The 12500-nt window shown below is 41.6% G+C and overlaps 1 protein-coding gene across 2 annotated transcripts in view; it reads left to right on the top strand.

The window, feature by feature from the left end:
* The window catches only part of asap2b (ArfGAP with SH3 domain, ankyrin repeat and PH domain 2b), a 64830-nt gene that overhangs the window by 33449 nt on the left and 18881 nt on the right, over nucleotides 1-12500 (top strand). Inside the window, exons 7-16 of one of the 2 annotated variants that reach the window (XM_039781736.1) lie at nucleotides 334-419; nucleotides 527-602; nucleotides 899-985; nucleotides 2069-2172; nucleotides 3307-3376; nucleotides 4043-4117; nucleotides 8772-8859; nucleotides 8961-9009; nucleotides 9583-9749; nucleotides 11417-11550. In XM_039781736.1, the coding sequence (XP_039637670.1) occupies nucleotides 334-419; nucleotides 527-602; nucleotides 899-985; nucleotides 2069-2172; nucleotides 3307-3376; nucleotides 4043-4117; nucleotides 8772-8859; nucleotides 8961-9009; nucleotides 9583-9749; nucleotides 11417-11550 (936 nt within the window). The remainder of the gene's footprint in view (nucleotides 1-333; nucleotides 420-526; nucleotides 603-898; nucleotides 986-2068; nucleotides 2173-3306; nucleotides 3377-4042; nucleotides 4118-8771; nucleotides 8860-8960; nucleotides 9010-9582; nucleotides 9750-11416; nucleotides 11551-12500) is intronic. The other variant, XM_039781737.1, reaches the window with a different exon arrangement.

The following is a 12500-nucleotide window of genomic DNA, read 5'->3' as shown; positions in this document are numbered from 1 at the left end:
ATGAAGACTCTACAAAATGAAGAAAGAGCGTAAATAGTGAGGGGCTAAGAGAAGAGACAGGCTAGAGAAAACGACAGAAAGTGTCCAAAGTGGGGGAATCAAACCACAGTTTTTGCAAGTTCCCGCAATTTCATCGCATAAAATTGCATAAATATCCCGCATATTCCATCGCATTTTTTAAGAAAACGTGTTGCATAATCAAGGATTTTTGCCCGCAACAATCACAAAAAAACTCTGCGTTTTTCTGGAAGGACTGGTATCTTATCTTAAGTATCTTATGTATATTACCTTATGTATATTATCTTATTAACCCTGGCTGGTATCTGTCTGCAGTATCTACTCAAAGTGAATGAGATCAAAGTGAAGAAAGGCGTCGACTTCCTGCAGAACCTCATCAAGTATTTCCACGCTCAGTGCAAGTACGTCGCTGCGCAAAGAAACTCTCCTTTAATATCCAAATATATGTATATACGTGTAAATTTATATTCGGTGCAGAAATGTTTGTCTCTTTGTTGTCTGTGGTCAGTTTTTTCCAGGATGGACTGAAAGCCGTCGAGAGTCTGAAACCCCATGTAGAGAAGCTGACGACAGAGCTGACGACGGTGAAACGCACACACACAAACACACAGACAGACAGACGCACGCACACACACACAGACGCACACAGACGACCACACACAGAAGCGCACACAAAAGTTATTTTCAAGCTTTTTTTCTTAAAATGTTTTTAAGTTTTACGCCTTTTTTCTGAATTATTAAGACTTTATTATCTTAAAGTACTATGGCTTTTATCTTTTTACAATATTACAATTTTTTTCTTGTAAATGTACTGTTAAAAAACATTTAAATGAAGGAAATGTTTATGTATTTAGTTATTAACTTGTTGTGTGGCGTTCAGATTAAGCAGACTCAGGACGGTGAGAGGAAACAGCTGACTCAGCTCCGAGATGTCCTGAAGGTGTCTCTGCAGTCCGAGCAAAAAGAAGTGAGACGAGATTTAAAATACTTTTATCTTCTGCCACTCTTAGAACCCTTTAGCAGGACTTTTACTAAAGGCAACGGCGTCATTAATGACACCATATTTCGCATTTTATTGGTATAAATTCACATATGTTTTTCAATATCTTTATGTCCATTATTATTCTTCCGTAACCTTTTTTCAAACCATTACTCCTTCCACATTTATCAACATATAAATTTCATTCAAACATCAAAACGTTCAGCTCAATTCAGAATGGCCAGCTATTATTTTTCTTGTTCATAACATTCGTAATTTCCAAAATATTCAACATTTTCGAGGAAATTTTCCCCTTTCAAGTGAATGGACGGAATGTTCAAATTTGACACAAATTCATACATTTTCAACTGCTATCTACTCGTTCATACATTCAATGAGAAACTCCATTCAAACTTTAAAACGTTCCACATCTTTCATACATTCAGGGTAGTATTCAACGTTCAAATCCCATTAACATTTTTTAAAATATTCAACCTCGCTTAGAAAAATGCCCTTCTGGATATTATTTTTAGTAATGGAGGGATTATTTAGACTAAGAGACATGACAGCAGCAGAAGCTAAATTGTCTTTGCTGTACCATCCACAATTTTAACTCTTCACACATTATTTTACATCAATATGTAGGGACATTTGTGTCCTTTCTAACAATGTACTTAGGGAAGCAAACTGACTTTTACATGAGGCACCGTGAGCCTCCACGTGACAGATCGCCAACCAACTTCCCAATACACACCATACAAATTAGGACAAGAACATTTCTGGCAGGAGGCAGACAGTGACAAAAAGGCGCCTTTTCGTCGCCTTTTCATTGCCTTTTTGTCTCATTTTCGTCGCCTTTTCGTTACCTTTTCATTGCCTCTTTGTCGCCTTTTTGTCGCCTTTTGATTGCATTTTCGTTGCCTTTTCATCGCCTTTTCGTCACCTTTTTGTCTTTTTGTCGCCTTTTTGTCGCAGATAGTGCTAAAATAGATTGGATAAAGATGGCTTTGTCACCATAAAACTACAAACATGGAGGCTAAAGTTGGTTGTGTTTCCTGGTTCTCTTGGCAGGATGCTCAGAACAAACAGAGTGCCGGTTACAGCCTCCATCAACTGCAGGGCAACAAGGCGCATGGCACTGAGCGCTCCGGATTCCTCTACAAGAAGAGTGAGGGGTAAGTGAGTGAATTCAATGTCCCAAAATGCAACAGGAAGAATACACATGCTAAATTCTATACAATTAGACATGGAAGACTGGATCCTTAATTTGGATGATCATAAATAAAATAAAAAGTAGCACTACAATTTCACTTTAAAAAAAAAAAACGTTTCAGGAAGACTCCGCCTTCTTTAGTGTGAGTATTTGTCAAACGAAAACTTAGTTGTTTTTCAACCTGGACCCTATTCTCCCATGCTATTGTGTCTGACAAATGGGAACAACAATCTTTCAAATTGGTCCAGTATTAATAAGCAAGAAACAAGCTGCAATGTAATATTAAACCTTCGCTTTCACCAAACCCACCAGACTCCATGTACTGTAAATAATCAGGACTTTTAGCGTGTAAGGGGCAGCATATCTCCACCAGACTCCATGTAAATAATCAGGACTTTTAGCGTGTATAGAGCCAGCATATCTCCACCAGACTCCATGTAAATAATCAGGACTTTTAGCGTGTATAGAGCCAGCATATCTCCACCAGACTCCATGTAAATAATCAGGACTTTTAGTGTGTATAGAGCCAGCATATCTCCACCAGACTCCATGTAAATAATCAGAACTTTTAGTGTGTATAGAGCCAGCATATCTCCACCAGACTCCATGTAAATAATCAGAACTTTTAGCGTGTATAGAGCCAGCATATCTCCACATGTAAACAGGTGAATTAAGGGTTTATTTCAACCAAACCAGAGTGGTGATTGTTGGAACAGTGGAAGGATGAACCAAGACGGCTTTTGATACTTTTATTTAGTTTCTGTCCACTTTGAATGAAGTGGTTTTACGATGATAAAAGTCCTGATTATTTAAATGGAGTCTGGTAGAGTTTGGTGATGGTGATTTTGGGGCTGTTTCATGTTAAACTAAAAGGATCTTACTCTTTAACTAAAAGGTCTATCTCTGTAGGGATCCTTTCCATAATGTTGTCAGACACTTAGAATAATAATCTGAGTCTGTCAGAAGCAACAACAGAACTTTTAGTGGACGCTAACACATGGGAGAATAGGCTCCAGGTTGAAAAATACGAAAGCTACCCTTTAAGCAAACGGAGAATTGGTACAAAAAGATGGATATGTGTTTGTGTTTTCCTCAGACTGAGGAAGGTTTGGCAGAAGAGGAAGTGCTCGGTGAAGAACGGTTTCCTGACCATCTCCCACGGCACGGTAAGACGCTACACATCCTCTCTTCCTATTGGTCCTCCTGCATGTACTTTAAAGGAATACGCCACCGTTTGTTGAAATAGGGCTTATCACGGTCTCCCCTGGCTGTAGATAGGTGGGCCAACGCATTTTTTGTCTCAGTGCAAGTAATGAGGTTGTTTTTTTTGTCTTTTGTTGGCTCACTTTTACTCACAACATGTTAACTGGCAACATAGGATTTCATTCACTACACTAAGCTAACTAGCGGCGGCACTGCCGGTGTTGAACCGGACTAAAACAATGCATGCACAAAAAATGTATTGGCCCACCTATCTACAGCTAGGGGAGACCGGGATAAGCCCTATTTCAACAAACGGTGGCATATCCCTTTAAGGTCTTGCAATGCAAGACTATCTGGTCACCAAATGTTTGCACCAATGCACATGATTATTATGGGTGGGGGTGGAAATCGATTCACGTATGTATCCAGATTTTTTGAGACTTTCAAAAAAAAAAAAAGATATTCTTTTCCCTAGAATCAGTATTTTTTTGTTATGATTGAGCTAAATATGTCTCATGATATATTGTCTCTAGAAGTGTTTTATTCAACCCTTTGTTTCCATTAACCCTTGTCTTGTCTTCCTGTTGGCCATGTCGAAATTTCAACACTTTTTCTACACTTTTCTTCAGTGCTTAATTTCTAAAGTGGGAGGTCCCGGAGTGCAGAGGGGGGGTGGATCCGGCGACTCAAAATGGGGGTTGGAGGTAACGAAAAAAAAAAACACTGCTTACATAGCTTCTCTGACAAAAAAAACCTAAACAATGGTGTGTGCACATCAGGGCAATGTAAACATGCACTGCATTGGTGCGAAATGTAACAAAATTGAGCGTCAGCGTCGGTTCTGGCAGGCCAAGTAGTCAAGACGCTGCTAATGCTATTGGCCAACAACACAGCCAATCATCAGCTGATCTGCTCCAGTTGAGCTGCATCAGCTGATCTGCATCAGTGCATCAGCTGGTCAACTCCCCTCGCTGCTTAATGGCTACGCTCAAAACAGGGCGCCCTATTCAAAGCCGATTCGGTTTGCTCCTAACTGCTTGCTGCTCGCTTCTATGCAGCCTGCCACCTCCCCAGCTCCTATGGCAAGCCTTTTTAACATTTAACAGCTGGACTGGATATGTGTTGCAGATATCTGTAATTCAGTTTTGCCTAGTCAAAAGAACATTTCAGATATCCGCAACTACATTCTTCCTATCCATAATTATCATTTCAGATATCCACAGACATTCTTCCTAGGACAAATGACGTCACTTTTGACATTCATTTGTATGGGGTTTATCATTACAGATATCTACATTTCAGTTGCCGATATCCACTATGTGAATTACGGATATCTGCAACTGAATTGCAGATATCTATGATTCCAGTTTGAGATATCTACAATTTGATTCTGACTAGTCATAACTCCAGTTCAAGATATCTTTAATTCACCTCAATTCAAGATGTTCTACATGTTCATTTTAAGATATCTTAAATTAAGTTTTGACTAGGCAAAATGACGGTAGATATCTCAAACTGCAGTTAGGGATAGTCATAATTTAATTGTAGATATCTATTATCAAGTTATAGATATCTTGAAATGAATTTTGATTAGAGATATCTGAAATTTGAGATATCTGTAACTTTCATTCTGCCTAGGCAAAATGTAATTACAGATATCTGTATGCAAATTAGGCCCACATCCCACTAGGCGGAGCACCTGTTAACTTGTAATTAGCACTGATTGATATCTAAAATAGAGCAATGTCATGCACAATAATTTGCACTAGTCATAATGACGTTTGAGGTATCTTTAACTTTCATTCTGTCTAGTCAAAACTAAATTAGAGATATCCGCAATTGTCATTTAAGATGTGTGACAAGTTGAATGTAGTTTCCAATGACGTCATTGCAGATATCTGTAATTCAGTTTTGTCTAGTCAAAGCTGAATTACAGATATCTCTAACTGTCGTTTCGACTAGTCACAATTACGTTACAGATATTTTGAATGACAGTTCCAACTATCCAAAATGTAATTACGACTAGTCAGAAAGACATTGTTGATATCTACAATGTTAATTCCGGATAGTCAAACTTAGCTTTTTAAATGTTAAAAGTGCTTGCCATACAGCTCCTCCTTGTCGTGTATAATGTGGCGTTTGCGTTATGTCATCGTTGCTGCTCTGTTCATATGGGGGGATAGTTCAGCTCTCCCAGTCCTAAACTGTGTGAGCGTTCCCTAATGCTGCTGCTGTCCTCTGACTCGCTGCTATTTCATGGTGCTCATGAAAGGTCAGAGGACTCCCTCAAAAGAGCCATACCGCCAAAATTTAATTCAGAATTTATCAACTTGAATTGCAATTTATTCAATAAAAATTTCCTAAATCATTTTTTTTGTCATGTGTGTTTTTGACTTAATGGACCTGACAGAAATATATATATCAGTCCCTCCAGAAAAACGTGATTTATGCAATCGCATAATTCAACGCATAATCGGCCAAAATCCGCATATTTATGTGGGGGGCAGAGCCGGCCCGACCCATAAGCGAACTAAGCGTCTGCTTAGGGCCCCGAGGCTACCAGAGAGGGCCCCCAAGAGCGCTTGAAATGTCCCACAATAGAGCACATAACAGAGCAAGTCTATTTAAAGATAGTTTTGCTGCTAAGTCTTTAATTGCTTATTAGTACATTATGAGTGCTTAAACTAATATTTACATTACACAAGTTGGTTAAGTGCCAAGTGCAGTGGCAACATGTTACAATGTGGAGAATGTTGTTCTTTAAAAGTCCCATAATATATCTTAGCAGAAAGTTGAAAAATGTTGCGTTTACTTCACACAAGAGCAGCCATTTAGCCCCTGTTGCCATGGGAACGTTACGAAGTGATGTAATTACGCGACGTGAACATCATCGAAAAGCAGGATGTTGGGGATTTCTCTTTTTCATCAAACTGCAGTTTCTGCAAGTTCCCGCAATTTCAGCGCATAAAATTGCATAAATATCATATATAGCATATTCCATCGTATTTTTTAAGAAAACGTGCCGCATAATAGTGGTGTCAACAATAATCGATTCGGCGATGCATCGCAATGCGGGGCATGCGCGATTCAGCATCGATGCGGCAAAGTGCAATAATCGATTATGTCACTGTTTATTTTCTGGCCTTGAGTGGACAATAAAGTTGTGAAGTTTCAATTACTTCTGTATCAAAGACACAGGAGAGTGATAATACACACATAGCAGCCAATAAAATCTGTTGTTCAATATCTGACTGCTTGTATTGCCTCGTGACTGATGAAAAATGGGCCTTGTTGTGTGCAGTAGAATTTTGATGCATCGCAACGCATCGTAGCATCGAAACGTTACCTGGTGAATCGTAATCGAAGCGAATTGTGAGGGCAGCGCAGATGCACACCCCTACCGCATAATCAAGGATTTTTGCCTGCAACAATCACAAAAAAACTCTGCAGTTTTCTGGAAGGACTGGTATATACACTGCAACAATATTGTTTTCACAAGCAGCAATTATCCATCGGACTAGTATATTAACCAAAAAAACCTACCGTGGTCTCCACATTATTGATCGGCAGAAACGTTTTTTTGCTTGTTTGGTATCCGACCAAGGGAGAGGAAGAGAGAGGGACAGAGAGAGAGAGAAGGAGAGAGAGAGACAGAGAGACACCGATAAGGAGAGAGAGAGAGGGAGGGAGAGGGAGGGAGGGAGAGAGAGAGAGAGAAGGGGAGGAGAGGGACAGAGAGACACCGATAAGGAGAGAGAGGGAGGGAGAGGAGGGAGAGACAGAGAAAGACAGAGATAAGGAGAGAGAGAGGGAGAGAGAGGGAGGGAGGGAGAGAGAGAGAGAAGGAGGGAGGGAGAGAGACACCGATAAGGAGAGAGGGAGGGAGAGGGAGGAGGAGGGAGGGAGAGAGAGAGAAGGAGGGATGGAGAGGGGAGGAGGGAGGAGGAGAGAGAGAAGGAGGGAGGGACAGAGAGAAAGGAGGGAGGAGAGAGATAGAAGGAGAGAGAGAGAGAGAGGGAGGGAGGGAGGAGGGAGAGAGAGAGACAGAGAAAGACAGAGATAAGGAGAGAGAGGGAGAGAGAGGAGGGGAGAGAGAGAGAGAGAAGGAGGGAGGAGAGAGACAACATAAGGAGAGAGAGGAGGGAGAGGGAGGGAGGGAGGAGGAGAGAGAGAGAAGGAGGAGGAGAGGGGAGGGAGGAGGAGGGAGAGAGAGAGAAGGGGAGGGAGGGACAGAGAGAAGGGAGGAGGGAGAGAGATAGAAGGAGAGAGAGAGAGAGGAGGGAGGAGGAGAGAGAGAGACAGAGAAAGACAGAGATAAGGAGAGAGAGAGAGAGGGAGGGAGAGGGAGGGACAGAGAGAGAAGGAGAGAGAGAGGGACAGAGGGAGAGAGAGGGAGAGAAGGAGGGAGGGAGAAAGAGAGGGAGGGAGGGAGGGAGGGAGAGAGACAGAGAGACAGAGATAAGGAGAGAGAGAGAGAGAGACAGAAGGAAGGAGAGAGAGTGAAAGAGAGAGAGAGAGAGGGAGAGAGAAAGAGGGAGGGAGAGCCAACATATTTGAGTGAAACCTGAGTGAAACGAGGCTATAACAGCAATCTCAACCAGCACCAGCGCTTGTGTCACTAGAAGTGCTGCGCAGCGCTGTTGAACTGTCCCTCCCTCCCTCCCTCCCTCTCTCCCTCCCTCCCTCCCTCTCTCTCTCTCCCCTCTGTCTCCTCTCCATCCCTCCCTCTCCCACCTCTGTCTTACCCTGAAAATTCACCTTAAAACACATTGGAAATGCAAATACATACGATACAATACAATACGATTTTTGTGGAACTTCAATGGGGGAATAACGACTAACAAGACTGATAACAACATTGAACACTACACAGACAGGAGTTTATTTTTTTCATTTAGGTGATTAATTTTTCCTGTTGAAACAGGAAGTGCAGGAACTTTTTCCGATGTTATTTTCTTTCTTCATATTTCTCAAAATTGTTTTAGTTGCTTTTTTAAGCAAGTTTTTGTCACATTTGGTGATTTTTTTATTTATTTATTTTTTTATGGGTTTTTTTGGTCATTTTTTCAGATTTCTTTTTTGGGTCACTTTTTTCAGCGTTTAAAAGATAAATGAATGTTTTTTTTTGATTTTTTTTTTGATTTTTTTCCTGTGTTTTTGGAGCTTTTTCCTGCATTTGTCACTTTTTTCAACGTTCTTTTGTCATAGTTTTGATATAGAAAGTTTTTGTATATGGCAAAGGGTTAAAGAATCCCAATACTGAATACTTCTAGAATCTCTCTCTCTCTCTCTTTCTCTCTTTTATATATATATATATATATATATATGTTTGTGTCTGGTGTCTCTGGTGTCTCTCAGGCCAACAGACCTCCAGCCAAACTGAACCTGCTCACCTGCCAGGTGAAGAGGAATCCGGAGGAGAAGAAGAGCTTCGACCTCTTCTCACGTGAGCTGCACACACACCTTTTCACACTAACACCTGTTGTTTACTTCTTCCTGTCTGTCTGACTGCTGTGTTTCCTGTTGTGTACTTCCTGTTTCCTGCAGACGACAGGACGTATCACTTCCAGGCCGAGGACGAAGCCGAGTGTCAGGTGTAAGTGTTGTTTCTAAAATAACTTTGTTTCGTTTCCCCTTAAATGGAGCAAAAGTTCTGTTACTGCGGAAATATCAACATTTGTGTGTGTGTGTGTGTGTTTGCGTCTGTGTGTGTGCGTGCGTGCGTCTGTGTCTGTATATCTGTACGTGTGTGTGCGTCTGTTTGTGTGTGTGTGTGTGTTTTTGTGTGTGTCTCTCTGTGCATGTGTATATGTGTGCATGTGTGCATGCGTGTGTGCCTGTATATCTGTGTGTGTGTGTGTGTGTGTGTGTGTGCTGTATATGTGTGTGTGTGTATGTGCGTGTGTGTGTCTGTATATCTGTTTGTATGCGTTGCATGCGTGTGTACGTGTGTGTGCGTCTGTTTGTGCGTGCGTGTGTGTGTTTTTGTGCATGTGTGTGTGTGTCTGTATATTTGTGTTTCTCTCTGTGTGTGTGTGTGCGTGCGTGCGTGTGTGTGTATCTGTATATGTGTGTGTGTGTGTGTGTGTGTGTGTGTGTGTGTGTGTGTGTGTGTGTGTGTGTGTGTGTGTGTGTGTGTGTGTGTGTGTGTGTGTGTGCGTGCGTGCAGCTGGGTGTCCGTGCTGCAGAACAGCAAAGAGGAGGCTCTGAACGCTGCGTTCAAAGGCGATCAGGACGAAGGAGAGAACAACATCGTGCAGGAGCTGACCAGAGCCATCGTCGAGGAGGTGAAGAGGATGAGCGGCAACGACAGCTGCTGCGACTGTGGAGCCCCCGGTCAGTGAAACACCGTGTAGTGGTCTGGTGAGACCAAAGGGACAGCTTAGACATCTCTAGGGCTGTGCTCCATTGAAGAACTTCTTAGTCCACTAACACTCATTCAACTGTATCGACTAATCGATTAGTTGATCTAATCAACAGATCTGTAAATCTGAGTTTCTCCACAAAGAGTCATGCTAAAAGGATGCATATATTGAATAAGATAACGCCTCCTTTGCATATTTAAACACAACATTTCAGAAAACATGTAATACAACAAATAACTGCCTTAATGAAAGCAATCAAAGTAGGTTTCACGGTGATATCTATTAGGTCAAATGTCAACCCTTAATTCTTGTGTTTACCAGAGATGAGCTCGTTTGTTTCTTGGAAATAAGTCATTCAGCATGAAAACAGCATCAGACATGACTAATGGACTAAAGAGATCTAAGTTGACTAAGACCAAAACCACCGATTAGTCCACTTATCCACTTCCTTTCCTCAGTCCATGAACACAGTAAACACATTAATAATAATAATGTATACTTTATTAGGGAGGGAGGGAGGAAGGAAGGAAGGAAGGAAATAAGGAAGGAAGGAAGGAAGGAAGGAAGGGAGGGAGGGAGGAAGGTAGGAAGGCAAGAACAGGTCGAAAACAGCGACGAAAACTTGGAAAAAGCGCTCACGTACCCCTGGCAGTCCTCCAGAGTACCACTAGGGGGACACGTACCCCCATTTGAGAAACACTGCAGGGCACATTTAAGTCCTGGTTAAAGTGATGGTTCGGAGTATTTCACCCTAGGGTCCTTTGCACCATGACCTCGAGCCAAACACCCCCCCAGAAGCTTTTTTCACCTGGGTCTAACATTGGGAGAGTTAGCGTAGAGTAGCGTTAGCCGCTGAATAGCTTAGCGCAGGGGCTGCTGCACGTTTGTATCTCTTAAATGACCCCACTAATAATGCCCGAAATGATACCAAAGGTCTACACTAGTACAAATAGGTTATGCTCTCATAAAACGATGGATTGGAAAGTTTGTAAGTACACCAGAAGTTTATGAACACTTGCCTGCTGGCTTCTGCTCTCTGCTGTTGATGCTACCTGCAGTAAGACGAGTGCTTAGGGACCGTCTACAAATTACTACACCGAAAAGAGATACAACAAAAATATGTATTAATTTAATGATTAAATAAGGTAATGTCTCCAAACTTACCTCAATTATTACTTGTCTCCTGATAGTTATATTACAGCACTTACTTTAAAAAATAAGTTAAATTAATAAATATTTTTGTTGCATCTCTTTTCGGTGTTGTAATTTGTAGACGGTCCCTAAGCACTCGTCTTACAGCAGCAACAACAGCAGAGGCAGAAGCCAGCAGGCAAGTGTTATTTACATAAACTTCTGGTGTACTTACAAACTTTACAATCCATCGTTTTATGAGTACATAACCTATATTCAGCTGATAACGCTACTCTACGCTAACTCTCCCAATGTTAGACCCAGGTGAAAAAAGCTTCTGGGGGGGTGTTTGGCTCGAGGTCATGGTGCAAAGGACCCTAGGGTGAATTACTCCGAACCATCACTTTAAGTTAGCTGAGTGTCTCTCTGCTGATTCCTCTTCTGTCTTCATAAAAGCTCAGTTTTTTTCGGGTCTGCAGCTGATAAAATCTTGAGTTCTGGGTTCAGGTCCCACGTGGCTGTCCACCAACCTTGGGGTGCTGATCTGCATCGAGTGTTCGGGGATCCACCGCGAGATGGGGGTCCACTACTCCCGGATCCAGAGTCTGGACCTGGACGTCCTGGGAACCTCCGAGCTGCTGGTGAGAGAAATATAAAAAAATATACTTCTAGCAGAAGAGTTTTGTGTCATCTTCCTGTCGTTTAAATTAAAACTTATTTTTTCAACATTTCTTTTTTTGTTTTCGTCACTTTTTCCAACATTTAAAAAAAAAAATTGTCACTTTTTCCGACATTTTTGTCAATTTTTTTCAACTTTTTCCGGTGTTTTTTGACGATTTCTTTCCTCCAATTTTTTAAGCTTTTTCTGAAATTTTAGAAATTTTTGTCAACCTTTTTTTTTTGTCTTTTTTTTTTTTAAATGCTATAAAATTTGAATTAGAATCAAACCCCCAAATTCAATAAAGAGTGAGACTTACTCGTGAAGAGTAACGGTCGTAGAGAACCATCCATGTTTGTTTCTTTTGACAATTTGGTTGAAAGAAACCCAAATTTGTGATGTAGATACTTTTTGACAATGGATCAGGTGTTTGTGTGTGTGTGTGTGTGTGTGTGTGTGTGTCTGTGTGTGTGTGTGTGTGTGTGTGTGTGTGTGTGTGTGTGTGTGTGTGTGTGTGTGGTTGGGTTGTTGTGTGTCTGTCTGGTGTCTGTGTCTCTGTGTGTGTGTTATTGTTGTGTGTGTGTGTGTGTGTTGTGTGTGTGTGTGGTGTGTGTGTGGTATTGTGTGTCTGTGTCTGTGTCTGTGTGTGTTCTGTGTGTGTTGTGTGTGTGTGTCTGTCTGTCCTGTCTGTCTGTCTGGGTTGTTGTGTGTGTGTGCGTGTGTCTGTGTCTGTGTGTGTGTCTGTGTGTGTCTGTGTGTGTGTGTCTGTCTGTGTTTCTGTCTGTGTGTGTGTGTGTGTGTGTGTGTTGTGTCGTGTGTCTGTGTCTGTGTGTGTCTGTGTGTGTGTCTGTCTGTGTGTCTGTGTCTGTCTGTGTCTCTCTGTGTGTGTGTGTGTGTGTGTGTGTGTGTGTGTGTGTGTGTGTGTGTGTGTGT

The sequence above is a fragment of the Perca fluviatilis genome, chromosome 18 (assembly GCF_010015445.1).
Source record: "Perca fluviatilis chromosome 18, GENO_Pfluv_1.0, whole genome shotgun sequence".
NCBI classification, from domain to species: Eukaryota; Metazoa; Chordata; class Actinopteri; order Perciformes; family Percidae; genus Perca; species Perca fluviatilis.
The sequence above is the reverse complement of the archived record's forward strand: the minus strand, read 5'-3'. Positions and strand labels throughout refer to the sequence as shown.